Source organism: Monodelphis domestica, chromosome 2, assembly GCF_027887165.1.
Source record: "Monodelphis domestica isolate mMonDom1 chromosome 2, mMonDom1.pri, whole genome shotgun sequence".
Taxonomy (NCBI): domain Eukaryota; kingdom Metazoa; phylum Chordata; class Mammalia; order Didelphimorphia; family Didelphidae; genus Monodelphis; species Monodelphis domestica.
This window is the reverse complement of record NC_077228.1, coordinates 324954307-324980789: the sequence shown is the minus strand read 5'-3', so window position 1 is coordinate 324980789 and position 26483 is coordinate 324954307. Positions and strand designations below refer to the sequence as shown.

The 26483-nt window shown below is 34.7% G+C and overlaps 1 protein-coding gene across 1 annotated transcript in view; it reads right to left on the bottom strand.

Moving 5' to 3' along the window:
* The window catches only part of CD109 (CD109 molecule), a 187702-nt gene that overhangs the window by 106233 nt on the left and 54986 nt on the right, over positions 1–26483 (bottom strand). The window contains exons 4-7 of the mRNA XM_007484202.3: positions 25644–25874; positions 23277–23402; positions 3921–3960; positions 1815–1899 (exon numbers count right to left, since the gene is read on the bottom strand). Of these exons, the coding sequence (XP_007484264.1) occupies positions 1815–1899; positions 3921–3960; positions 23277–23402; positions 25644–25874 (482 nt within the window). The remainder of the gene's footprint in view (positions 1–1814; positions 1900–3920; positions 3961–23276; positions 23403–25643; positions 25875–26483) is intronic.

The following is a 26483-nucleotide window of genomic DNA, read 5'->3' as shown; positions in this document are numbered from 1 at the left end:
GCCTGAGATATCCATGCCCTTTATTTCAGGGATTCCACTGATAAGCATATATACAATGAGGCCAAAAATGGAAAGAAATGTCCAATTTCCATCAAAATATTTATATAGCAACAAGTTTTATAGTCATTGAGAACTGAAAATCAGTCAACCAATAAACATTTATTAAATGCCTATATACCAAGCAAAGAAATAGGGATACAAAAAAGAAGGAAAAAGTCAATCCCTGCTTATAGTCTAATGGAAGATAATAATAAAATAGATGCATATTGCTTGGGAAATAGATAAACAAAATACCTGGATGTAAAGGGATATGGCTGTGCCATAGAAACAATATTAAGACTAAAGAGAAGCAAGATGACAACATGGAGGGGCCTAAGGGAGTCCAACTCACCAATAAATACCCACTAATGATCTAAAAAGGCTCCAGATGGAACAACAATTAAGACCAAAGAGAAATACCAGTTAACTCCTATTCCAGGAATGCAAAAAAAAAAAAAGAGCCAGATGCGAATGAGTACTCAGACACATGTCACAAAGGATAAAAATCATTATAAGCTCTTGTGAATAGGATTTAAAATCAGTAGGATTTCAGCCCCAGCATGTCAGAGCAGCAGATGATTTAGAAAGAAAGAATCATCCCCAAAAAGTCATCACATTGAGACAAGGCCAGGCAGTGCACAAGAAGAAAGAACCAAAACAAGAGTGAGTTCTAGAAGACTTTCATGGGCCCTAAAGCCAATATTCCTCTCAGAGCCAAAGCAGGACACAGGGTCAGCTGACACTCTGGGCACCCACACCAAGATTACTTGCTGGAAGCCTGATAATAGAACAATCTTCTGACATCCAATTGGGACCTGTGAGATCCAAAGGGGATGGAGCTAGTTCTCCAAGGAAGGCTATAAAAGGGGGGGTGGGGGTGGGGGGAAGGCAAGACAAAACCAACATCAGCATCTGAATTGGGCCACCAGGAGATGAAGACAGAAGTCAGGGACTGCAGCAAAGGGACAGGAAGACTCCCAGCCACCCCATCCATCTATCACTGAAGCAGCAACTTCATATAGGACCTAATGGAACCTGCCTCCTCCAACCAAGAGTATGGGAAATGCCAGAGTTCTAGACCAGAACTGAGGCTGGAAATATAAGTAAAGAGAAGAAAGCTCTGAAAAAAAAAACACAATGAAGAAATACTCAGTTAAAAGAAACTTGATGAAACTAAAAGAAAATAACTACCTTCAAAACCATTACAAGCAGGACCTCAAAGAAAATAATGACTTGGATACAGGACTCCAAGAGTAGTTAAAAGAAATGAAGCAATAAATTAAAAATGAAATTAGAGCTTTTGAGGAAAAAATGGAAATAAGCATACAACATAAGGTAGAAAATTTTACCCATAGAGCAGACTTCCTAAAAAACAAAATTTTAAAAACAAAACAAGAAATACTAGAACAAAGGCAAAAGACTGAACATTTAAAAGAATGTGTAAAAAAATAAATAAATAAATAAAAGAACATGTAAAGTATCTTTGTTGAAAACCACAGGCCTGGAAAACAAAGTCTAGGAAAGATAATTTAAGAAACATCAAAGTCCCCCAAAACCATGAGAAAACAAAAACTTGGATGCCTTTTTTTTTAATCACCAAATAAAACTGACCACATTCTATAAGAATGAAAAATAATTTAAAACATGCAAAAATATCTGAGCTAAAAATCTAGCACTTCTAAGTTGAGAGAGAGAGAGAGAAACAGAGACAGAGACAGAAAGACAGAGACAAAGACAGAGACAGAGAGAATAGTAAAATAGTAAATAATACTTACTTTGCATTGACAGTACCATTTAAACTTTTATAATTCAAAGAATGATATAAAGGAGTCTGGAGAGTAACTTCAAATTTGGGTAACACTGAAAAAAACCACAAGCCAAAAATTATTAAGATTCCATTGACTTCATTATACAGAATAACTTTGAAAAATATTTGCAATGCAAAAATTAACTATGATTCCAAAAGGACTAACAATGAAGCATGTTGATGAACCATCTGATAAAGCAATAATGAACTGAGTGAAGAATAAGACATATGTTTAGGACATGACTGATGAAGGGGAGAAGGAAGGGGAATGCTCAAGGCCCTAAATAGTGATGCAAATAAACTTCCACCTAAATTTCTATTGTTTGAATGAAAAATAATCACAAAAGACAAAAACCAAAAATCTTTAATTAATGGTTCTCTCACTATCCTGCTTTAATCCCTTCCTGACCCCTTCTATTACCAATATAACAATTAATTTACTTTTTCTACCATCCCTTCCATTAAAGGGAAAGGAATAAGCTAAATCAAACATAATGTGTTGGGGTGATCAAGTGTCCCCTGGGCCACAGTACCTTGATGGACACTTTCTGTTAAAGAAAATTCTAACCAATCAATCACCAAACATATATGAGACATCTTTACAGTACCAGGCACTATGCTAGGTACTAAGTATACAAATGCAAATTAAATAATCCCTACTTTCAAAGAGTTTACAGTTTAAAAGGGAAGACAAATACATACAAAAATAAAAAGTGACTAAATATAAATATATTTAAAGCATGTAAATACAAGGTTTAGGGGGGAAGACAACACTAGCAATGAGGAGATCAGGAAAAGCTTGGCGTGGAAGGTGGTACCTGAGCAGAAACTAAAATAAAGAAAAGGATTCTCTGAGGCAGAAGTGAGGTGGAAATTCAACCTAGAGTTGCAGGGGATAACCAGTGCAAAAGTACTGTGGTAGTTGATAGTGTTATGTATGAGGAACACAAAGAATTTTGTCTGAAACACAGAGGGCAAAAAAGCGAGTACATAATAAGGTTGGAAATGTAGGTTTCATCTGAGTTATAAAAGTCTTGTAAAAACAAACAGAAGAGATTATTTTTTATCCTAGAGAGAATTTGGAGCCAATGGACAATTTATAGGGTAGTGATATGGTCAGATATGTTCTTAAAGAAAATCACACTGGCAACAGTGTGAAGATTGGACTTAAAAGACACTCAAAGCAGGGCAACCAATAATTTAGATGAGAGTTGATGAGGCCCTGAACTAAAATAGTGACTTGTGAGGAGAGAAACCAATTCAAATTAGAGATACTCAGGACAGCAACAAATTGTGATGCAAATGGGAATGGAAATAAAAATGGCAAGATATGCACCATATTGTATAAACTAGATGAGGGAAATTGAGTAATCACACCAAGATTATGAAATCCAAATATTGGAAGAATTAGTAGCGCTTTCAACAGGAATAGCTAAATTTGGAAGAGGAGTGATTTTGGTGGGAAAGATGAGTTTGTTTGGGATATCCTGAGTTTAATATGTCTTTGGATCAACTAAATTACTATTTGTTATTTCTGTTAAACTGTTTATACTTTCTCTACTTTGTTACATTTCATTGCTTAGAAAGGCAAGAAAAGAATGAGAAATGCACCTCAAAAAATTATTTATGTTTACTTTGTTAAAAAATTTGTATTTACTTCAGTGTATTTATGTTGTTTCCTCCCATTAAAGTAAGCTCCTCAAGGCCAGGGACTATAGTATTTTTGTCATTGTATCCCCACTACTCTTCACAATTATCAGGCATAAAATGGATACTTAAAAAATGCTTATAGAATAGACAACCACCAAAGTGTTTACTTAGTTTCTTAAGGAAATACTATTTTAGAATTTATATCGATATATTCATATACATATTTTTAAGTCCCAGAGTAAAATGTCTTGCATCTAAATTTGAAATCTATGGATTTTTTGTGTAAAATACAAAACAAAATAATACACTACATTTATATACATTATACATTAAGTATCACTATAACATGATTATTTTCTGTTACCTTTATCCCTGAAGAAATTACCTTTTTTTTTCGTTTAGAGTGAAAATTATAGGCACTTACCATATTCTAAAACTTGGAATGACTGGTAATAGGTCTGGCCCTATTAAAAAATACAAAAAAAATTAATAAGTTTTTGATATTACTCTATTATTTATCTATATGATGAAGTCCTGAAAATTGAAAAGAGGCAATTTGTTAGTGTACAAAAAGTTTCTATTTCTTTAATAATACAAAAGACAAGTATATGTGATATTTTGTTCACTTGCTTAGGAATATGACTCCTGAGGCATAAGAAGCACAACATTCTTTTTTTTATTCAAAGATATTTTATTTTCCTAATTACATGTAATAACAATTTTCAACATACATTTTCCAAATTTTTAAGATCCAAAATTGGAAATACAACATTCTTGCATAAAAAGTTATCTGCTACTAATCAGCTATTTGACTTTAAGCAAGTTATTTACACTCTCTGAGATAGTTACCTCTTTTGTAAAACTAGCCAAGATTTTAAAAATCTCTTTAATCCTAAAATCCTATGATTCGGAAATATCATTCATGAAACTTTATGCTCTATCAGTTTTGGTCACTGACCACACAAAAAGCACAACTAAAGATATCAATTCATCTCAAACTCAAAAACTGACAAGTACATAATATTTTCATTGTCCTAATTCCCCAAATTACTTCCTAGAATGACCCTTAAGAAAATTTTTCCTAATCCTTGAAGTTGACAGTTATGATAAACAGTCACTGAAATTCATAAAATTGATTTTGCACAATTCTCTTTCACTTAAATCCAATTCATGTACAAGAGAAGACATTATTCATTGTGATGTCATTGGTCTCTTTCAAAAACAAAGGACAAACAATAATAATGATCTGAATAGAGTTTGAAGGACCTTGCAAATTCATCTAGTCCAAATTCTCATTTTATGGTTAAGAAACTTGCCTAATGTCACACAGCAAATAAGGTGCAGAATCTGGAATTAAACTCAGACTCTCTGACTCCAATCCAGCACTGTGAATCTCAAGATCAACATGAGAATATAGATTCCAATATTAGCAAATATCTTCCAAAGTCCATGTATTGATCCTTCATATCAGTTTATGCAGTCAGAATTTGAACTCTGGTCCTCTACCTCCAGACTCAGCATTCCTTCCATTGTGCCTCAGTAATTTCCTATTTAGTTATTAGAGAATCACAGAACTGAATGGAAACACCAGTGGCCATCTATATCCCATTACTTTACAATTACTAAACCCTGGGAGCAAATTCATACAATGGGAAAGAGACTAGGATATTTTTGTTTGCTTTCAATTCTGAGATTATACAATGCTCCTTTTATTTACATAATATGTGTTCAGAATTATCTCAGTTTTTATGAATTTGAGGTGCATAGACAGAGGAAGCTATGTGCTACTGGTAAGTAATTAACCCCTAATTGGGGGTGGGGGGGAGGATATATGGATGACACACTTTTAAGTTTAATCTGTATTATTAGAATTTTCTCCATCCCTTTCTTAAGTCTAGAAAATCAATGATAAAAATAAATTATTTCTGATCTATAGAATTTTCTGATTACCAAGCTATAAATGTTCACACTGCAAATTTAACAATCAACTCCAGAGCTACCTTTCACATATGCCTTTCCTTATATAATTCTTAAAATTGTAAAGGACCCATTACAAAAGACCAAAAATTATGACAGTAATGAGCACTGAACTGTCAGTTTAACCAACTCCTTAGGCTTATTCAGATAAAAATGAAGATTTAAGCTGGAGAAAGTTAACCCAAAAAAAGTGGGGGGAACAACTCTGCCCTTAATTAGGCTAATCTGAAGTAGTTGTATATCAAAAAGTGATTTCCTAATGCTAAAGGAATCACATGAGTTCATTTCAAAATATAAAACAAGTGTAACTACATATATCTTATTCAAATAACTATTTAAGACTTTGCTTTCCTATAGTCTTTTTACATAGATTCTTGAAGACATTATAGTATTTTGTTTACTTCCCCATCCTTACAATAATGACATTTGCTACTTTATCCCAATTTAAGTTTGTGTTGTCAGTTGGTATTATTAATTATTAATCATGTTATATTATAATATATTATATAATTAATTATAAATTATATAGTAAGTACATGTAATATATTCATTAAGCACCTACTTTGTGTCAGGCACTATGCTAAGTGCTAAAACTTTAAAAGTCTGACAATCCTTGATTTCACCATGGTGAGCATTATTAGATCTGCTGTGGTAAATGCAACTCCACCACACTCCAGCAGAGTGCCTTCATAGATTGACATGGCCAAAAAATTTTCTGAGTGCCAAGTGACCAAGACACTGAAGATAATCTAAACTTAGCTAGACCAGTCTGCAGGTGAAAAAAGTAATGAAGGACCTACTAGATCTTGTGTTTCTCTTTGAAGAACTCAGTATCACCTTCATGCTGAGATCAGACATCAGGAAAAACTTTAGTAGAAAGTATGTTAGCATGTCAAGTTCTTCTGATACTGTAATCATAATTTAAGTCATTTATTTCAGCATTCAAAGATCAAGTCAAGATAGATAGATAGAAGGCTTAGTGGATAAAGAGCCAACCCTGGAGATGGGAGGTCCTGGATTCAAATATGACCTCAGATACTTCCTACCTGTGTAAACCTGGGCAAATTACTTGACCCCAAATGATGCCTAGCCCTTACCATTTTTCTTTCCCAGTACTGATACACAGTAATGATTCCAAGACAAAAGGTAAGGTTTAAGAAAAAAAAGTAACTACCAAATGGGCTGATGGCTTGTGAAGCAACCTGAATTTTCTGGGCAATAGGAAAGTGGCAGGAAGGAGCAATGATTACCACCATGGGAATTTGCCCAGTCTGTCTTACAAAGGTTATTTGACCCTACCTAGAGGGAAAAAAATGAATAAATGTGCCCTTTTACTACCATTTTAAATAGCATTGAGACTTAGTCATTATTTTCTTTTTTCAAAACTCTAGTATTCATTACCAAATAGTTTCTTCTTAGAGTACTTTCAAGCAGAAGAATATACATATACACAATATGCATATATATAATATGTATATATAATATATAAATATAATTCATCAGAGGATGAATTAATTTGCTATTCAAAGTCCTCCCCAAAGCATAAAGTAAAATTATCAGCAAGTAAGTACTGAAACTCTTCATAACCTGCTACAAATGGTGATTTGTTTTACTTAAATAAGTTGATATTCTTACAATATTTAGCCTTTATTATATATCTATGGAAATCCAAGTTTCTCCATATGAAAGATTTTTTGGGAAAGTTAACCTCACAAGCAATATTATATAAATAGTCATTTACTGTATTTTAAAAATCAGCTGCTATATTATGCCATCATTTTTCTCCTTCATTTTCAAAAACAACAAATGATATCATGAATTGATATCTTGACTTGCCACGGACTGGATTTAGTAAAGCAGAGTTGCACAAAGTCATCAGTCTCCCTCTCTCTTAAATTATGCCAACAGTCTTAAAAGCAGCATTCAAGTAGGAGAAGTGAAGAAAGCAATGATTTTCTGAATTCTAATAAAGAAAATCAATTTCATAATTTTGTATGAGAAGAAATTGTAAAATCTCAGAACAAAAGGCACCTTAGAGGTCACAGTCCATCTTTTTATTTAATGCAGTAAATTAAAATATGTATTAAGTAGATACTCCATGCAAACCATGATGATGCTCCAAGTGGTATGGGGCAATAAATATAAGGATGAAATGAAGCATGGCACTGATCATAAGAAGAGTAGAACTTGTTACCTGATTGCTCCTATCCTGCACAAAGCAATTCACCACTAGTATGAAGTGAACAAAATTCAAAATCTAAAATGATCATATTTTTGTAAAGCAAATTATTCTAAATTGTAGGCAGATGAGCTTGCCTCCAGGTTTGCATTTCAACAGGTGAGTATCTAAATGGGAGGGGTGTATGGTGTGTTCAGGGAGAACTAACATCTCAGGTGAGAACATGGTGAGCCCTTTTCAAGCTACTAATCCATCTTTGGTATCTGCCTTTCACTCAACTTTCACATGTGGCTCCAAAAAGCTGTAGCATGAACTGACAATTTTGTGCAACTCTGCCTCACTAAAATCCAATTCATACTCAAGTCAAGACATCTCCCTGTGATGTCACTGGTCCGCTTCAAAACAAAGGACAAACTATACCAAGATGGGAAGAAGAAGGGCAACATGAGCAAACAAGGGTGTCTTTATGTACAACTGATTGCATGAAGCATTTTGAAAATGAGAACAAAAAGACTTAGTCCATGATAATAAGGAATTTATAATCTCTTTTTATTCTAGGGAAGTATATTAGAATTGTTAGCTTTAAAATATCAAAAACCACTACTCCTTGATAGTATTCATATGGTCAGCAAGAGATCTATCTCTAATACATGAAAATTTCCAATGAGGGTTAAAAAAAAATCACTCATAATTTTATTTTTGAGGAAGAACCAAGCCAAAAGAGAGGAAGGAAGGAAGGAAGGAAGGAAGGAAGGAAGGAAGGAAGGAAGGAAGGAAGGAAGGAAGGAAGGAAGGAAGGAAGGAAGGAAGGAAGGAAGGAAGGAAGGAAGGAAGGAAGGAAGGAAGGAAGGAAGGAGGAAGGAAGGAAGGAAGGAAGGAAGGAAGGAAACCCACTAGCCAAAAACCCTAAAGCTATTACTAACCTTTTATTTCTAAATCTTGATAAAAAGGCAAATGTCCTAGATAAAGGGTCCAAAATCTCACCATCTCACTAGACTTTTAGCAAAAAGTATGGATTTGGCTTTACTAAACAATGTTTCTAGACAAACTTTATTCATTTCAAAATATGGTTTTTGCTTTTATATATTCAAGCTGCCAGTCACTAAGGGGGGGGGGGGAGGCAGAGGGAGAGAGGGAAAGGGAGGAGGAAAGAGGAAGAGAGAGAGAGAGAGAGAGAGAGAGAGAGAGAGAGAGAGAGAGAGAGAGAGAGAGAGAGAGAGAGAGAGAGAGAGAGAGAGAGAGAGAGAGAAGTAGGGTGGGGGAGGGAGGAGGCTGAAGGCTTAAAAACTTTGGACACCTTATTTTCTTAAACAAACACCTTTCATTTTAGGCTCACCTCCCCTAGTAGATTGTAATACATATAAATCAGAATCAGTAGTTGGCTTCTGTCATTACCCAATATGGTCACTGTTCTGTGAGGGAAATAGATCCTTGGGAAAACTTTCCTAAAACAGTCACTCGGGACTTTTGACTAGTAATATACCCATCTCACCTAAGTTTTCCCAGAAGTTTTCTCAACAGTTCCACAAATGGAAATAGAAAAGTCATGCCAACCTATATTTAACAGTAAATAATTTCTTTATAAAATTACTTATCCTTTTGTCCCTTAGGCAATCACTCCAATGTAAGAACATCTGTAACAACAGTAGATCCAATGAAGAGAGAAGAGGCAAAAGACATGCTATTTAAAACCCACTACTCTTCTAACAAGGATGATAAAAACCAGAGCACAAATTGAAATGGGTGAATTAACTAAAATCTATCTTTTCCTGTTAAAGATTTTACCAAGGAGGGCAGCTGGGTCGCTCAGTGGAGAGCCAAATCTGAATATGGGAGATTGTAGATTCAAATGTGACCTCAGGCACTTCCCAGCTGTATGACCCTAGGCAAGTCACTTACCCCCATTGTCTAGCCCTTACTACTCTTCTGTCTTAGACACAATATTGATTCTAAAATGGAAAGTAAGGGTTTAAAAAAAAATTTTTTTTTTACCATGTAGCTGCCCAGTTTGAGGGAGCTTCTAATTTTAATGAATTCTTCAGGAACAAGAATCATTACCTAACCATTAGGAGGCAGAAGAATAGGAGAATTAATAAATGCAGTGCAACTCTGAACTCTTGAAAAAGGCTGAAATATTATTGCATCCAGAGTTTTTTTTTTAAATGAGAAATAGAATTAAACAGTTATCTGAGTGGGATTATGTATTTAATCAATGTGAACACTGGAGCAGAAATTAGTTTATACTAGTTATGAGTGGAATGAAGTGTGATGATGTAGGGGGAAAAAAGTCAAATCAAAATTCACCTCTGCTACAGATGACTTGTGTGACACTAGATAAGTTCCATCACCTCTCTGAGCCTCTGTTTCCCCATTTATAAAATGAGGAGGTTGAACTAGACAATCTCTAAAATCCCTTCCAATTCTAATCCCATGACCATGATAGATTAAACAGATGAACCTGGGAACCTTGCATTGTTTGTTGCTTCAATGGGATCATGTGTTCAGAGTCCCACAGAATTAACTTATGAACTTCTAGAAGACCACCTGATTGGTAATATACACAGTCCCCAGCAAAAGCAGCATCTTTTTTTAAACAAAGCCTTGTCTAAAGAGAAAAAAATATATCTTATGTCTCTCCAAAGATGAATAAATTTCAATGAATAAAGTTAAAAAAAACGAAAGCCTTTGGTACCAAAACTTCCATAGTGTTTTCTTCCCCCAAAAAAATTTATATGGGGGGGGGGGGAGGAATAGGGGAAGTAAGGAGGAATAGGGAAGTAAGAGGGATATTTTTCCCTTTGAGAACACTTCACACAAGCACATACAAATCAATGCTCAACAATATTACCCAAGCTGATTCTCTATTTTTTTCTTTTTACTAACTCTATTTTTTTCCATTCAAAGACTTTTAAGCTAATATATGTATAAAGATGAAGTAAGACACTCTCATCACACTAGGTCCCTTCTCATTGAGGAAGAAGGGGTGGCTACAGAGACAAGAACATCAGATAAACCCCAGGCTACTGTTTGGGTCTCAAAACTTTTCCAAAATAGTTTTTTGTTGTTCAGTTATTCCTGTAATATTTGATTCTTCATGACCTCATTTAAGGTTTGTTTGTTTTTTTAGCAAAGATACTGGAGTGGTTCTCCAGTTTATTTAACACATAATGAAATGAAGTCAAACAAGGTTAAGTCCCTTGCCCAGGGTCACCCAGTTAATAAGTATTTGAAGCCAGATTTCAACTCATGAAGATGAGTATTCCTGATCAAAGCTCAGTGCTCTAACCACTGCACCACCTAACTACCCCTTATTCAGTATGATAAAAGAAGCCAAAGCTTACACTTCACTGGAATAATATTCAAATATCCAGGACCCAAAAACCATCTAAGGAGAGTTTTAGAAATCAGTATTATAAAATGATGCTATGTTGACTTCTATCTCTCTCTATTTATCAAATCCTGTTCAAACAAACAAGATGAACAGTAAGGTATAACTGAAAGAGCCTCTAGGGCTAAGAGTCAGGGGAGACCTGGGTTTGAGCCTTACCCCCATAAAGGGAGCAAGGTACAGTAAGAGAGAGTTGTAGTTAGAGCTAAAGAACTTGGATCAGAATCCTGGCTCTGCCCTGTAGTACCTGAATGACCTTGTCACTTATCTTCTCTGGGCCTCAGTTTCCTCATCTGTAAAATGAGGGAACTAGACTAGATCACCTCTATGCTCCCTTCCAGGTCTTAATCTAGATTCCTATGAATCTCTCAGGATTTCCCAAAGGAATTACACCAACCCCAGTGATATCTAGTTAGATGCAAAAAAAAAAAAACCTTCCCTAGACATCAGGAACAAACAAGAAAGAATACCTCAGGCACTTCCTACTTCATTTAACCTCAATTGTAAAGCCCTTAACAGAGTACTGCCTTGGAAATGATAATCACTCTCCAATCTAAGAGTGAAAATAAGGGTTGGTTGGGTTTTTGTTGTTGTTGTTGTTGTTGTTGTTTTTAAACCCATACCTTCCATCTTGGAATCAATACTGTGTATTGGTTCCAAGGCAGAAGAGTGGTAAGGGCTAGGCAAAGGGAGTTAAGTGACTTGCCCAAGGTCACACAGCTAGGAAGTGTTTAAGGCCTGGTTCTCAATCCACTGAGCCACCCAGTTGCCCCCTGTTTTGTTTTGTTTTGTTTGTTTTGTTTTGTTTTGTTTTGTTTTTTAAGAAAGAAAAGAAAATCAAGTGAGATTTCAAAATGAATTCTTTCAAATCTTTCCCATCAGACTTGCATGAACTTATATAGAGTAAAATAAGAAGAACCAAGAAAACAATAAGTACAGTGACTAAAACAATGAAAACAGAAAAATAAAATGAAATGAAACTGAATACTGGAAAACTTTGATGTTCAAAATTGGCCCAAGAGAATTGAAAAAATACTAACTCATAGGAAGTGGTCATTCCTTCATATTTTTCAATATTGTCCTTCACTTGTACAGATTGTGCATGCTTCTGAATATAACTAAATGAATTTCAAAAGTTACTGAAGCTAAAAATCATTGTCTGAACCTGGACTGATCCACAGACAACAGATATTCAGCCTTTTGCTGGACTGCTTTCAAAAACATTTCAACTCCCCAAGTTACAAATGGTCAAAGGTTATGAATAGGCAGTTTTCAAATGAAGAAATCAAAGCTATCAATAATCATATGAAAAAGAATTCTAAGTCCCTCTAGATTAGAAAAATGCAAATTAAAACAACTCTTAGATATCACCTCACACCTAGCAGATTGGCTAACATGACAGCAAAGGAAAGTAATGAATGCTGGAAGGGATGTGGCAAAGTTGGGACATTAATGCATTGCTTGTGGAGTTGTGAATTGATCCAGCCATTCTGGAGGGCAATTTGGAATTATGCCCAAAGGGTGATAAAAGACTCTCTGCCCTTTGATCCAGCCATAGCACTGCTGGGTCTGTATCCCAAAGAGATTTTTTAAAAATGGGAAAGGACCTGATTATACAAAAATATTCAGAGCTGCTCTTTTTGAGGTGGCAAAGAATTGGAAACTAAAGGGATGTCCTTCAATAGAGGAATGGCTGAACAAATTGTGGTATATGATGGTGATAGACTACTATTGGGCTGTAAGAGCTGATGAACAGGATGATTTCAGAAAGAGCTGGAAAGACCTTCATGCTGAGTGAAATGAGCAGAACCAGGAGAACATTGTCTACAGCAACAGCAATATGGCGGAAAGATCAACTGTGAGAGACTTAGCTATTATCAGCAATACAGTAATCCAGGATAATTCTGAGGGACTTATGACAAAGAATGCCATTAACCTTCAAAGAAAGGACTTTTGGACTCAGAATGCAGATGAAAGAATATGATTTTTCAATTGTTTATTTGGGTTTATATTTGGGGGTTTGGTTTTATAAGATTACTCACAAAAAGGAACAACATGGAAATATGTTTTGCATGATAATATGTGTATAACCCAGATCAAATCTCCTGCCAGCACCAGGAGGGGGAGGGAAGGAAGGAGATGGAGAGAGAGATGTTCAATCATATAACTTAGGAAAACTTGTGTGGAAATTTGTTGTTACATGGGTAAAAATAAACAATTTTTTTTTATTAAAACACATTTAAATTTTAATAGGACCTACAAGAGCTGGGATACTCTTCAAAAGTACAAGGACATCTCTATACAATGAGGAACAATCAGTGAAGGACTTTCATGGAGGGCTGTTTTGGTTTTAAAAGTGAAAATATAAGCTATAGTCTTCTTTGTTGAGAAAGAATACACCAGAACAATCAACAGTTTCTGTATCCCAAATGACAAATAATTGTAGCTGCAAAACGGTCAGAAGAAAGTAAAAAGAAAAAGAAAAGGCCCTGCATAATTTCAGTTAAATAATAGTTTCCTTCTAGATTCTTTTTAATACCTGCTATTTCTTTGATTACACTGACCTCTAGAGGGCCCTTGAAACACTAAAAAAAAAAATAATTTTCTATTACAAATAGGGTTTTTTATGTGTTTTCTTCAGATAAACTTAACTTTCTCCATAATTATAATAATAAAATTAAAAGACTGTCTTAGGAAGGACAAAGAAGATTCATAAAAAAAAAAATGAAGGGGCAGAAGAAAGGTTTGAAACACATGAACATTTATGTGTTTTATATAATATTTTCTTAAAGAATAAAGACCACCAAAACATAATTTTTTATGAGATTCTTTTTTTTCTGCCAAAGCAATTATGTCATACTTGACAGACCAAATGCATAGTGTAACAAAAGTCAGTCAGGAAAACCAGGGCATAAATCCTGTTTCTGGCACATACTAACCACATGAAAATGAACAACTTACTTAACTTTTCAGTACCTCAGGCAAAGAGGATCCCCTTCCCAAAGAGGATTATAAATCACAGAAGTCTTACTCATCTAAATGGGTGGAAGGAAGAGCTTCCTACATTGTGAAATCCGAGGTCCATATTTTTTTTAAAGTCACACAGTAATAAATGGGCAATCCTACACATTCTTCAGGTCCCACCTCTTTTATGTATGTGTATATATTTTTTTTTCTCTGTGTCTCTCCCTTCCTTTGTTTTAAAAAGTCCCTATTCTGAACTCCTATTATTAATAGAATTAAGAACAGAAAATTCTCAAGAATATGAGGGAAGGAATTTACCTTAGACTAAGTTTTTACATTATTCCCTTGAGAATTTCACTAAATAATGATTGAAAACCCCTGAAACAAAGGCATTTTATTCTTCTCTTGACTTATAATGCCCAGTGTGGTAGAATAGAAAAATAATTAATTCAAACTCACAGGTATTGGCCTAACTTAAATCCAATTCTGCCAATTATTATCACATAACTTTGGGTTAGTCACTTTACTTTTCTGGGTCTCAATTTTGTCATCCATAAAATGAGATAAAATCTAAGGTCTCTTCCAATTCTAAGTCTATGATTCAACTGGACAAATTTCAGGTATTCAATAAATTAATTGTTTATTAACATTGCTACTTTGTATTTAGATAATTAGATGGATTTTTCCTTGGACTATCAATGCAATGATAATAAAGGAACTGAACTTGTACTTGAAATCTGTGTAGATTATAATTTTAAAAGTCATTGTAAAGATGGGAGCAGCTGGGGGCTCAGTGGATAGACAGCCAGGCCTGGAGATGGGAGGTCAAATCTGTCCTCAGACACATCCTAGCTCTGTGCCCCTGGTCAAGTCACATAACTCCTATTGCCTAGCCCTCACCATTCTTCTGCCTTGGAATAAAAACACAGTATCGATTCTAACACAGAAGGAAAGGATTTGTCTGTTTATTTTAATCATGATAAAAATGGATTTTGCACAACCAAACACTTGACAAAAAAAGTTTCCCTGATCTAGTTACAACAAACAATCTTGGCCATCTTGCTCATTCTCTGGAAGGAACAGCTTATATTCTTTTCTTTCTACTAATAGTGAACCTTTGCTCTTCAGTTTTATTGACTCTCTCCCCAAATAACCTAATTACGTAGGCTAAATTCACTCTAATTCTCAATCTACCCACCCATGCAAAAGAGAGAAGTAAAAGAACCTGAAAGAAAAAAAAATGAGAGCATGTGCATAACACTATCCCCTCCTTCTCCCTTGTTTTCCCTTAAATATATTCTTTCTGGAGAACTTTCCAAGCCAAAATACTCTTCCCTGACTCCCACTCAACTATATTTGTTGTGTTCTACTATTAGAACATAAGCTCCATTAAGGCAGGGGACTGTCTTCAATTCTGTGTTAAAATTTTGTATTTTCATTGGGCTCAACATATAGAAAATGGTTATTAAATGCTTTTTAATTCATTCTTCAACCCAGCTGTAAAATAGCAATAGCAGTCAAGGCAAACCCACCAAACATAACGTCTAGAATCATAAGCAGCACTTTAAAATTTGAGGCCACAAGATTGTTTAGACACAACCCAGATCGAATCACTTGTCAGCACCAGGAGGGGAAGGCAAGGGAGGTAGGAAGGGAGATAAATTCAATCATATAACTTGGGAAAACTTGTGTGGAAATTTATTACATGTAATTGGTGAATAAATAAGTAAAGATATAAAAAATAAAATGAAACCAAAGTAAAATTTGAGGCCACGCCATCTGACAGAAATTATCATATGCTTACAAAAAATACTTAACCCCTTGCTAACACCAGAAGTGTTTCAAGGGATATTTAACCAACACCACTCTATTATATCATGGGTGTTATTATTCTGGCGCAATCCATCCTGTGGTTTTCTCACATATTTCTTAATGATTTGTCATAAATCCTGCCAAGTTACAAGTACTTTCCCAATATTTGGTTTTAAATTATAAGTTATAAAACCTTTGGTAGGTTGTGGTCTTTTAACGTGCATTCTCTCCATAACATGTTGACTCTTGAACTACTACAGTGGTCCTTTCAAGAAAAAAAAAAGTCTCCATTCATAGCGTATCATACCATAGCTAGATCCCCATTAGTACAAACGACAAATTCCATTAAGAGGTCACAGCATATTTCCATTGGGATAGAACCAATTTCTATGCTTTGTATAATTAAAACTTCAAATAGTGTTTGAATTCAAATATATGTAACCACTCTATAGGATTTATCATTCTCACTCATTTGAATGCAAATATAAATGATTCTGCCCATTATTGCTTCATCATATTGTGAAAATATAAATGTCTTATATTATCAGCTCTGACGGTCACGAAAACCATGCCATCTAAGAGTTGTGGTTAATATTTACTGAATTAGAAGTGATGAGATTTTTTTTTAAGTTATAATGATCAAATATTATAAAATCTCCATTATACCTAAGAATATTTTATATTGGTCAAGAACCATGTCTTATTCCGTTAAGATTAATGACTGACATATAAAAGAAGCTTGAGAGTTTACAAAGCACTTTAATGCTATAAACATTCTTAAGTCTCATAACAACTCTATGAATAAGCACAAGTATTATTAAACCCATCTTACAGATGAGGAAATTAAGGTTAAGAGAAGCATATATCTAGTAAATATATGGGATGGAATTCAAACTCAGTTCTCCTGACTTTCCAATGCTTTAAGGAGATTTCAAATAAACTAAGTTTCTGTGCATTGTTATTAGACATATTATTTCCTCTTCACATTTAGAATAGGGTAGTCAATCTGGAAGATCAAAAAAATTATTTCCCACCACTATCCCTACTAAAAAGAACAAAATAGAAGAACCAATTTCAAAACCATTCTTTAAATGTAGAAACTCAGAATCTCTATTCTGACACGTCTTTCACATAATCTTTTTTTTTTTTTAATAAACCCTTACCTTCCATCTTGGAGTCAATACTGTGTATTGGCTCCAAGGCAGAAGAGTGGTAAGGGCTAGGCAATGGGGGTTAAGTGACTTGCCCAAGGTCACACAACTGGGAAGTGTCTGAGGTCAGATTTGAACCTAGGACCTCACATACTCTTTTAAAAAGATCTAGTTACATTCCTTAATCATGGAACCATGATTACAAACACTAGAACCACTTTAAAAATTTCCTTTTTAAATATAAAGTATCCTTTAAATTATCAGTTGTAATCATTTTTCTGAACAGAGTCCTAGTTTATCACAATCATCTGTACCAATAGGGGGACAATGTTCCTGAATTTGATTTAATTTTAATTTTTATAATGTCTTCCATTTCTAGCCAAAGTTATATACTACATTTTATATAATCTTAAGACAGTTGTCCTCAATAAATAGTATTTTAAATAAAATCTGTAATCACTCCTTCCAAAAGAAATATTAAAAGAACATGAATTGCTCATTTGGAAACTTGTATTTCTCCATTTGGGCAATGGGCATAGTGGACAGAGCACTGTACTTGAAATCAAGAAGACTCATATTCATGAGTCCAAGTCCAGTCTCGGACAGTTCCTAGCTATGTGATCCTGGGCAAGTCACTTAACCCTGCTTCTCTCGATTCTTCATCTGTAAAATAAGCTGCAGAAGACCACTCAAGTATCTTTGTCAAGAAAACTTCAAAAAAGGGTCAAAAAGTTGCACACAACTGAAATGAATGAACAACAATTTCCCTGTTCAGAGACTATGTGTTTTTATATATGTTTGTGTGTGTCCCTCTCTACAGAGGACACAAATCATATAAATGGACCAATTTTCTGATGATTTTGAACATTTTTAGAAGTTTTTTCAAAGCTGACTGCTAGTTTCTTCAAAGAGAAAGAACATTATGGACTGTTGTCATTTCTCCAAACAGCCACATGGTGTAGTTGCAACAATACCAGACTTAGAATCTGGAGAAAATGATTTAGGTTCTCCTCAGACAATGACTAGATATGGCAGCTGAGCAATTCACATAACCTTTTCCATCAGTCATTTCCTAATATGTAAAATGGATATAATATTATCTGTAGCACTTACATGACTACTGGAATAAATGAGATGGTATATGGCTTTGTAAACTTTAGTTATATAAATGTTTATTATTAATATGCTTAAACTAAACTGTAAAAATATAATTAAAATGTGTGAACATAATCAAAATTAGCTTAAAATTACTTATAAGAAATACTGTGTAAATCTTATACTCATTGATAAACTAAAAAGGCTTTTTTTTTTCATTTATTTTGCATCCTTTTTACATTAAGATCCTCACACTCTGAATAGCAGCTCGGTACACGGACCTTTGATTGACTGGTATTTTGATTCTCAAATAGACATTAGCACTGATATTCTCTTCGTTTGAAGCTTTTTCACCCAACTAATGAAAACTGAACAACAGATTCTGATTAATTCATACCTCATTGGATGTATAACTTTTACCTTGCCTTAGCCCATTCAAATCCAAGAACTAAAGAAAACTACAAGTAAACATTATTACATTAACTGGGTCAAATTGAATTACAAGAAATTTCACAGAAGCAAATAAAAGAAGGCTGTTAATGAGATATATACTTTACTGAAAAGGTACAGAATAAAGGGGGCAGTGTAACAACACCACATATTAAGAAGGTAAACACAAGTGAAGAAATTCTTAACCTTAAAGGAGAAGCATACATGGTGAAAAACATTTCAGTGATGATATACAAAACAGAAGCAGTCAATTAACAAGCATTCATTAAATGATTACTATATGCCAGGCACTGTTTTGAGGATATAAAGAGAGACAGAAACACAGTCTCTGGCTTTAAGAAGTTCACAGCCTTAATCAGAGAGAAAGCATGCAAAAACTAGGTACATGTATATACAGAATCGATGAAGACAATCTCAGAGGGAAAGTACTAGCCATGAGGAGGACCAGAGAAGGTCTCCTACAGAAGGTATGATTTGAGCTGAGGGTCTTGAAGGAAAGCAAGGAAGAAGTGAGGAGAGAGAAGGAACTAAATTGGGGAAAATAGCAAGAAGGCTAGTGTTGCTAGATCATAGAATATGTGGAGAGAAGGAAGGTACAAATAGACTTGAAATTAAAAGGGTAAACTGAGGGAGGAGCCTGGTCCCAGGCAACTTCCATGCCTTGATTAATAAATCAAAATGTCAGAAATTTGAACTTTTGTTTCCTCACTTATTTTATCTTTCATCCACCACACTGCCCATTATAAGACAGAAACATTAAATCATAAAAGGAATGGGTTCCCTGCTCATGGTAGAAGGGACAATATTAAAAGCTGATAGAAGGAATGAACTACACAATCTTTACTTTAACTCTCTTTTCTCTAACAAGGAGAATGAATGATCTTTGGACAAGAAGGGATAAAACAAAAATGATTAACTTAAGAAAAGTGAAGAGAGATAAGAGTACATAATTGCCTTCAATAAATTCATGTCACAAAAGTCAGATGATCTGTCTACCAGAGAACTGAAAGAATTGTCAAATGTCATAAGGAAGCTACAGTAAATAATCTTTGGGAAATTATGGAGAATAAAAGTAGTGTTAAAGATCTGCATAGAAAAATGTCATTTCAGTTTCTTCAAAAAGAAACAGAAATTGAGTCTCAGAAATAAGTCTTCAAATTTAAAACCATTAAGCTTAGCTGGTAGAATTCTGGAATATATTTTTAAAGGGAAGGTTTTCTGATCATTTAGAAAAGGAAGCAGTAGTCACAAAGGGGGAACATAGCCGCTACAGGTCCGATGGGGCCTGGCATCAGGAAAGTTTCCACAACATCCCTTGCCCCTGCCCATTTTTTTCCATTAATGTAGTCACTACTCTTGTTCGAGTTTTCTTCATCTTTCATCTGGCTATTGCAGCAGACATCTAATTGGTCTCCCTGCTTCCACACTGTCCTCCCTCCACTTTATCTTCTACCTGATCACCAAAGTGGTTTTCCTAAAGTATAGGACTCCTGAGTAAGTCACTGAAGCCTCTTTGCCTCAGTTTCCTAATTTTTAAAATCAGCTGGTAAAGGAAATGATAAACCACTCTAGTATCTTTGCCAAGAAAACCCCAAATGAGGTACAAGTTGGACAAGATTGAAAAACAACCAAACAACAATAACATTTTCTACATGTGTGACCCTGGGCAAGCCATTTAACTCCAGTTGCCTAATTTTTAGCATTCTTCTGCCTTGGAACTACTATTTAGTATTAATTTTAAGACAGAAAGTAAGAGTTTTAAAAAAGAAAGAAAGAAATGAAAGGCTAGAAAATAATATGGACTGGTAGCTTCAGAACTAATTTTATGGCTATGCTCCAAGATTGGTCAATCTAGAGAGGGAATCTTCCTTGATTTGAATGCCCCAGTCTCTCCTTGGCCCTGTGCTGTCCAACATTTTTCATCAATAACTCTGATGCAGGCACGGATGGAATACTTATCAAATTTACACATAACACAAAAACTGAGAAGAATAACTAACATGGAAAAGGGAGGTTAAAATTGATAGGAACAGGCTAGAATTCTACAGCTCGGTGGTGCAGTGGATAGAGAGCTGGGCATGAAGGCAGAAAGATTTTAGTTCAAATCTAGCCTCAGACACTTATTAGCTATGGGATCCTAGGCAAGTCACTTACCCCTGTTTGCCTCAGTCCCCCTCATCTGTAAAATTGCCTAGTGAAGGAAATGGCAAACCACTCCAGTATCTTTGCCAAGAAAACCCCAAATGAGATCACCCTAAATAGGTCACAACTGAAATAACCAAACAAAGAATTCAACAATCTGACATGACAGCCAAGAAAGTGAATGTGATCCTAAATTACTTGGGGAAAGAGAGGCATAGTGTACAGAAGAGAATAATGATTCCCTGATATTCTGTTCTGTCCGGACCACCACTAGAATACTATGCTAAGCTCTAGATTCCCTATTTCTGACAGCCATCGACAAACAGAAACCAGCTCAGAAAGGAGCAGCCAGGATGCTGAGAGAGCTACAGACAGTGTCATATAAAGATAGAGAAGGAAGCAGGAATATTTCAGGTATGGAAGTGAATACTAAGAAAGAACATGATGCCCTCAAGCTTCTTAAGGGCTTGTATATGAAAAAGGAATTGCATTCATTCTGCTCTAGTCCACAAACAGAGGTAAGAACAATGGGTAAATGCTAAAGAGAGGCAGATTTTAGCTTGGAATGAGGAAAAACTTTAGAACAGCTAAATCTGTCCAGAACTGAAATAGGCTCTCAGGAGGTGGCAGTTTCCCTATCACAGGAGGTCTTCAAGCTAAGGCTAAACACCCACTTCCCAAAGATAGTATACAAGGGATTCCAACTCGGGTTATGGATGGACTAATGATCTCTAAAATTGAGAAGGCAATGTAGCAAGAGTGAAAGAGTATATATACATAGTGTAGGAAAGGAATAACCTTGAATTAAATACCTACTAGGTTCCAGGTACTGTGTTAAGAACTTTACAAATATGATCTCATTTAATCCTCACAATAATAATTATTATTATATTATATTACTATAATTAAATAATATAGTAATCATATTATTAATTATAATATACAATATGTAATATATTATTAAAAATTATATTGTTGTTATAATATTACTATAAATAACATAATAGATTATAATATAATATAAATAACATAATAAATTATAATATATTATCATATATTACATTATAAATAAAATATATAATAACATATTATCAGTAACGTGAGGATCTAAGACTTTTCCAAGAGACTCATGATGAAAAAGGCTTTCCACCACCATAGAAGTAATTGATGAGTCTGAATGCACATGGAAGCAGACCATTTTTCACTTTATTCCCTTCACGAGTTTTTGTTTATTTTTTTTTTAATAAGAGCTATGTGTCTTCTTTTACAACATGACAAACATGGAAATACATATTGTATGATAGCACAGGTAAAACCCATATCATATTACCTGCCATCTCAAACAGGTGGTAGAGAAGTGAATTGGGGAAAAAATATGGGGGGCAAAATGTCAGAAAAAGATTATTAAAAATTGCATTTACATGTAATTGGAAAAAATCTAATATTTTAAAAATCAAGGAAACAAAGCTCATGGTCACACAGTTAGCAAGTTGTCTGTGGCCTGATTTGAACTCAGGACTTCCTGTTTTGAGGCCCCACACTCTATTCACTGTACCACTTAGCTGCCCAAGATTACACTGGTAGTAAGTAGAAAAGCTGAGATTTTAACTTGGATTCTCTGATTCCAAATGAAGTACTCTTCCCATTATTCCAAGGGCCTAGATTTGAATCCCGACATTGATACTCACTACCTAAACAACCTTAGACAAGACATATCATCTCTCTGAGTTTGTTTTCTCATCTAAAAAAATAAGAAAGTTGAAATAAAGGTCCCTTCCAAGTCTAAATCCAATGAGCTTAAATTAAATTAAATCTGTGTGAGTTTGGGAGTGGTTAACTTAGGTAAACAAGGTTTATGTTTTTATCTCATCAATTTCTACTTTATACTACCCCACAGCTCACAATAAATGGTTAATTAACATTGGTGGAATTGAATTGCTAAATATTGCTTATTAGACAATGTTTTAAAGAGTTAAAGTAGCTGTATTAGTACAAGATTGGCATCAGCCAGACATTTATCAGTAAAAACAAATCCTATAAGATCCCAAATTTCTCATACTATAGCTATATAGCCTTAATTCCTTAATTATTATCTGTTTAATAAATCATACAAGAAGTATATATTTATATAGTCCTCACTTTACATTAATCTCAGAATTATTGTAAAAAGTAATAAAATATAAAAGGAAGTTCTAATGACAACATAGCCAGATTTATGAAAAGTAATCAGTTAAAAGTAAAAACTCTGGGGCAGGTAGGTGGCTCAGTGGATTAAGAGCCAGGTTTGGGACTGGAAGAGTCTGAGTTCAAATGTGACCTCTTCCTAGTGGTGTGACCTAGGCTTAAGTTACTTAACCCTAATTGCCTGACTCTTACTACTCTTCTGCCTTGGAACCAATACTCAGGGTTGATTCTAAGATGGAAGGTAAAAGGTGTTTTGTTTTGTTTAAGTGAAACACCTCAAATTTTCTAGCTCTTTTAAACTTCATTAGTCTTTGTTTCTGTTCCTTCTCATAAATGAAAAAATTACCATCACATGAATGATTATGGATAGATTTTTTCCCCTCCAAATATACTGAAATCCTTAGACATGTTTCTGAAAAAGATCAAAATTGTACTTACATTCACTCGTGCTTGAATAGACCAATCACCAACTATTGGATTTGAAGATAGTCGAAATGTTTTGGAAATAACTCCAAGGTCACCTTGCTCATCCAACCACTGTTGAATCAAATTTGATTTGGGGTCCTATAATTTAAAAAATTGACATGTGAATTCTTTTGAATTATTTAACACAGCCATTTCTGGGAAGAGGGGAAGAAGCTATAATTATACCTCCTTTTGTAATGTATATATAAATATACCTCCTTTTGTAAATGGGGAAGGACCAAGCATTCATTAAGTGCCTAATACTACAAAGTACTCTACTAATATTCTCATTTGTTCCTCAATAATTCTGGGAAGATAAGTCCTAGTCACATAGTTAGACTGAGACTAGATTTGAACTCAGGTCTTCCTAACTCCATGCCCAGTACTCTATCCACTATGCCACCTAGCTATTTAGTGATGATTAATGACATTCCAAAGCGCAGTCAGAACTTCCCCTTAGAGTAGATTACCAGCAAACTTCTATAGAATGAGGGAAAGGTAAGTGGCTTGTTAGATTGAGTTCCACTGGAAATAGAAGGTCCTGGGTTCAAATCTAGCTTCAGACACTTCCTAACTGTGTGACCCTGGGCAAATCACTTAACCCCCATTGTCTATCCATTACCACTCTTCTGCTTTGGAACCAATACTCATTATCAATTTTGAGACAGAAGATAAGGATTTTAGAAGGGAAAAAAAACTCATAAAATGGCAGAAAATCATTCATCATATTTTGAAAGAAAACCTCTCTCCTTTTGCCCTCCTGTTGTCTCACCTCCAGCTGTATCTAGACAATTGCATCTCGTTTCCCCGTCACCTCTTGATTTATAGCTTTTTGCTAACTCTTTGTCTATCTTTCCTTCAATATTCTTAAGCTGTGTTCTACAGAATCACGTACCATGATGGGCATATAAAAATACTTCTATCTCCCCTACTCTGCTCTGTCTGCAAAGCTCAATATGGAAATACTGATAATGATATTAAACTTCCATTACAAGCAATGTGATATGGAGGGTTGCCACAAATTCACAGAGCTGCTAACTCTGAAACAACAACAGAAACAGCAAGTTATAGTCCAGAAGACCTACATTTGTCTTCCATGTTGTATTAATCATCAGAAGTATTCCACAAGGTCAGCAGATGTCTCTCTCTTATAAAAGGAAACTGAAAGATGTCACAGGAAATTGCAGCAAAAGCTGGGACAGATCACAAGTCTCCAGCCTCATAATCAAGACCCTTCAAAATCAACAAAGGTGCCTCCTCTACTCATGAGTTTTCTTTGACCAACAGAGGCTACACTGAGAAAATCTGGACTCGACAGCTTTTAAGATCCCTTCCAACTCTGAGATTCTATAAGTATCTGTAAAACCCAGGAGAATTGAGTGTTGGCTACAGGAGGGGGGTGGGAGGAGGGGAGGGGAAAAAAACATGAATCATGTAACCATGGGAAAATTTTCTTAATTACCAATTAAATAAAATGTTTAAAAATAAATTTAAATTAATTTAAAATATTCTATGAATATCACCCTTGGCAAGAAGCCCTTCTCGACTCTCCTTTAATATGTATATTAGTGCTTTCCCTGTATCTATGTCTATTTCTTATTTGGAGCAGCTAGGTGGCATGGTAGTTACAGTGCTTGGCATGGAGTCAAGAAGATCTGAGCTCAAATCCAGTCTCAGATACTTACTAGACAAGTGGCCCTGGGCAAGTCACTTCACCTTTTTTGCCTCTGTTTTCTCATTTTAAAAAGAAAAAAAAAAGATGAGCTAGAGAAGGAAATGACAAACCACTCTAGTATCTTTAAAACCCCAAATAGAGTCACAAAGAATCAAACACAACTGAGAACAACTGAAAAACCCATCTCATTTGTACAGTTGTCTGCATGTTGTCTTCCTCCTTAGACTCTTAAATTCCTTAAGGAGCGGAACTACTTTTTGCCTTTTTTTTATCTCTAGTGCTTAGCCCAGAACGTGGCATATAGTGAATGATTCATAATTTGTTCACAAGATGACTTGATTTGATTCTATGTGTAACAAATAGAATAAAAATAAAATAAGACCCAAAGCATCCTATTGTTAAAAATAAGGAACCCCAGTTCTTTAGTGCTTTCAAGCTTATAAAGTCTTCTTCTCTTAAAAACTTAAGATAGAGATCAGTCAACTGAGATTTGGAAAGCAAAGTGACTTTTCGAGGCCAAGTATAAAAACTGAGTATTTGGCTTCAGTTCTTCTGAATCCAAGGCCAGTATTTTTTTCCCCCTTTTCCTATTTGTTAATAGAGATTCCCTTCAAATGCAAAGTCAAAGGCTGGAGTTTGCTGTCATATTTCCAAATGATGCTTACCTTAATTAGGAGATCTACAGCAGTTTTATATGGCTTGAGGTCAGAGAAGAGAGTGACAATACGAAATTTCACCTCTTGTTTTGGTTTGTAAAGGAACTTGTCGGTTTGGATGAAGACAGTTAATCTCTTGGTCTCAAAAATCAAATGGGTTTTATCAGAGAACAAAGTTCGACCCTGAGCATTTCCAGTGATACGTAATTCATACAATTCATTTGCACTATTCAAGGGTAGCTGGGGAAAAAAAAGAAGGCAGGTCAGTGGTACAAGATCAGACTTTAAAACTCAGAGGTACTTTTAATCACATAAAAGAACAGAAACTTAACTACATACTTCAGTCCAACAATAAAATATATCTCTAAAATTAAATTACCTTAAAAGAAAAAAACAAATTGTATGTAAGATATATAGTTTCCTGTGCAATCCTATCTTCCATACTTTGTAGAATAGAAATACTCACTTGTTGAGGATTTTTTCATCATAATAAAAGATATGATTTTTAAAAGAATTGGAAAAATATATATGTGTGTACTGTGTGTATGTATACATATGTGTGTATATACATATATATATACAGAAAGACAATGACAATTATATGTGCTCATTTTATATAAACCAGATTTGGGGAAGAAGTACAATTTATGTTTGGAACTATATCAGAGATGCTAATGGAGGTAATTCTAAGCTTTAAAAAACTTGTTCATTCAAGATAATTCCAAATTCCTAATGGTAATTATTTTCACTCTGAATCTTTCTCTTTTGTAGTCATCTCACTCTTCAAATCATGGAACTCTTCGACCAATGGTTCTCAACCTTGCTAATGCTGTGACCCCGCAATACAGT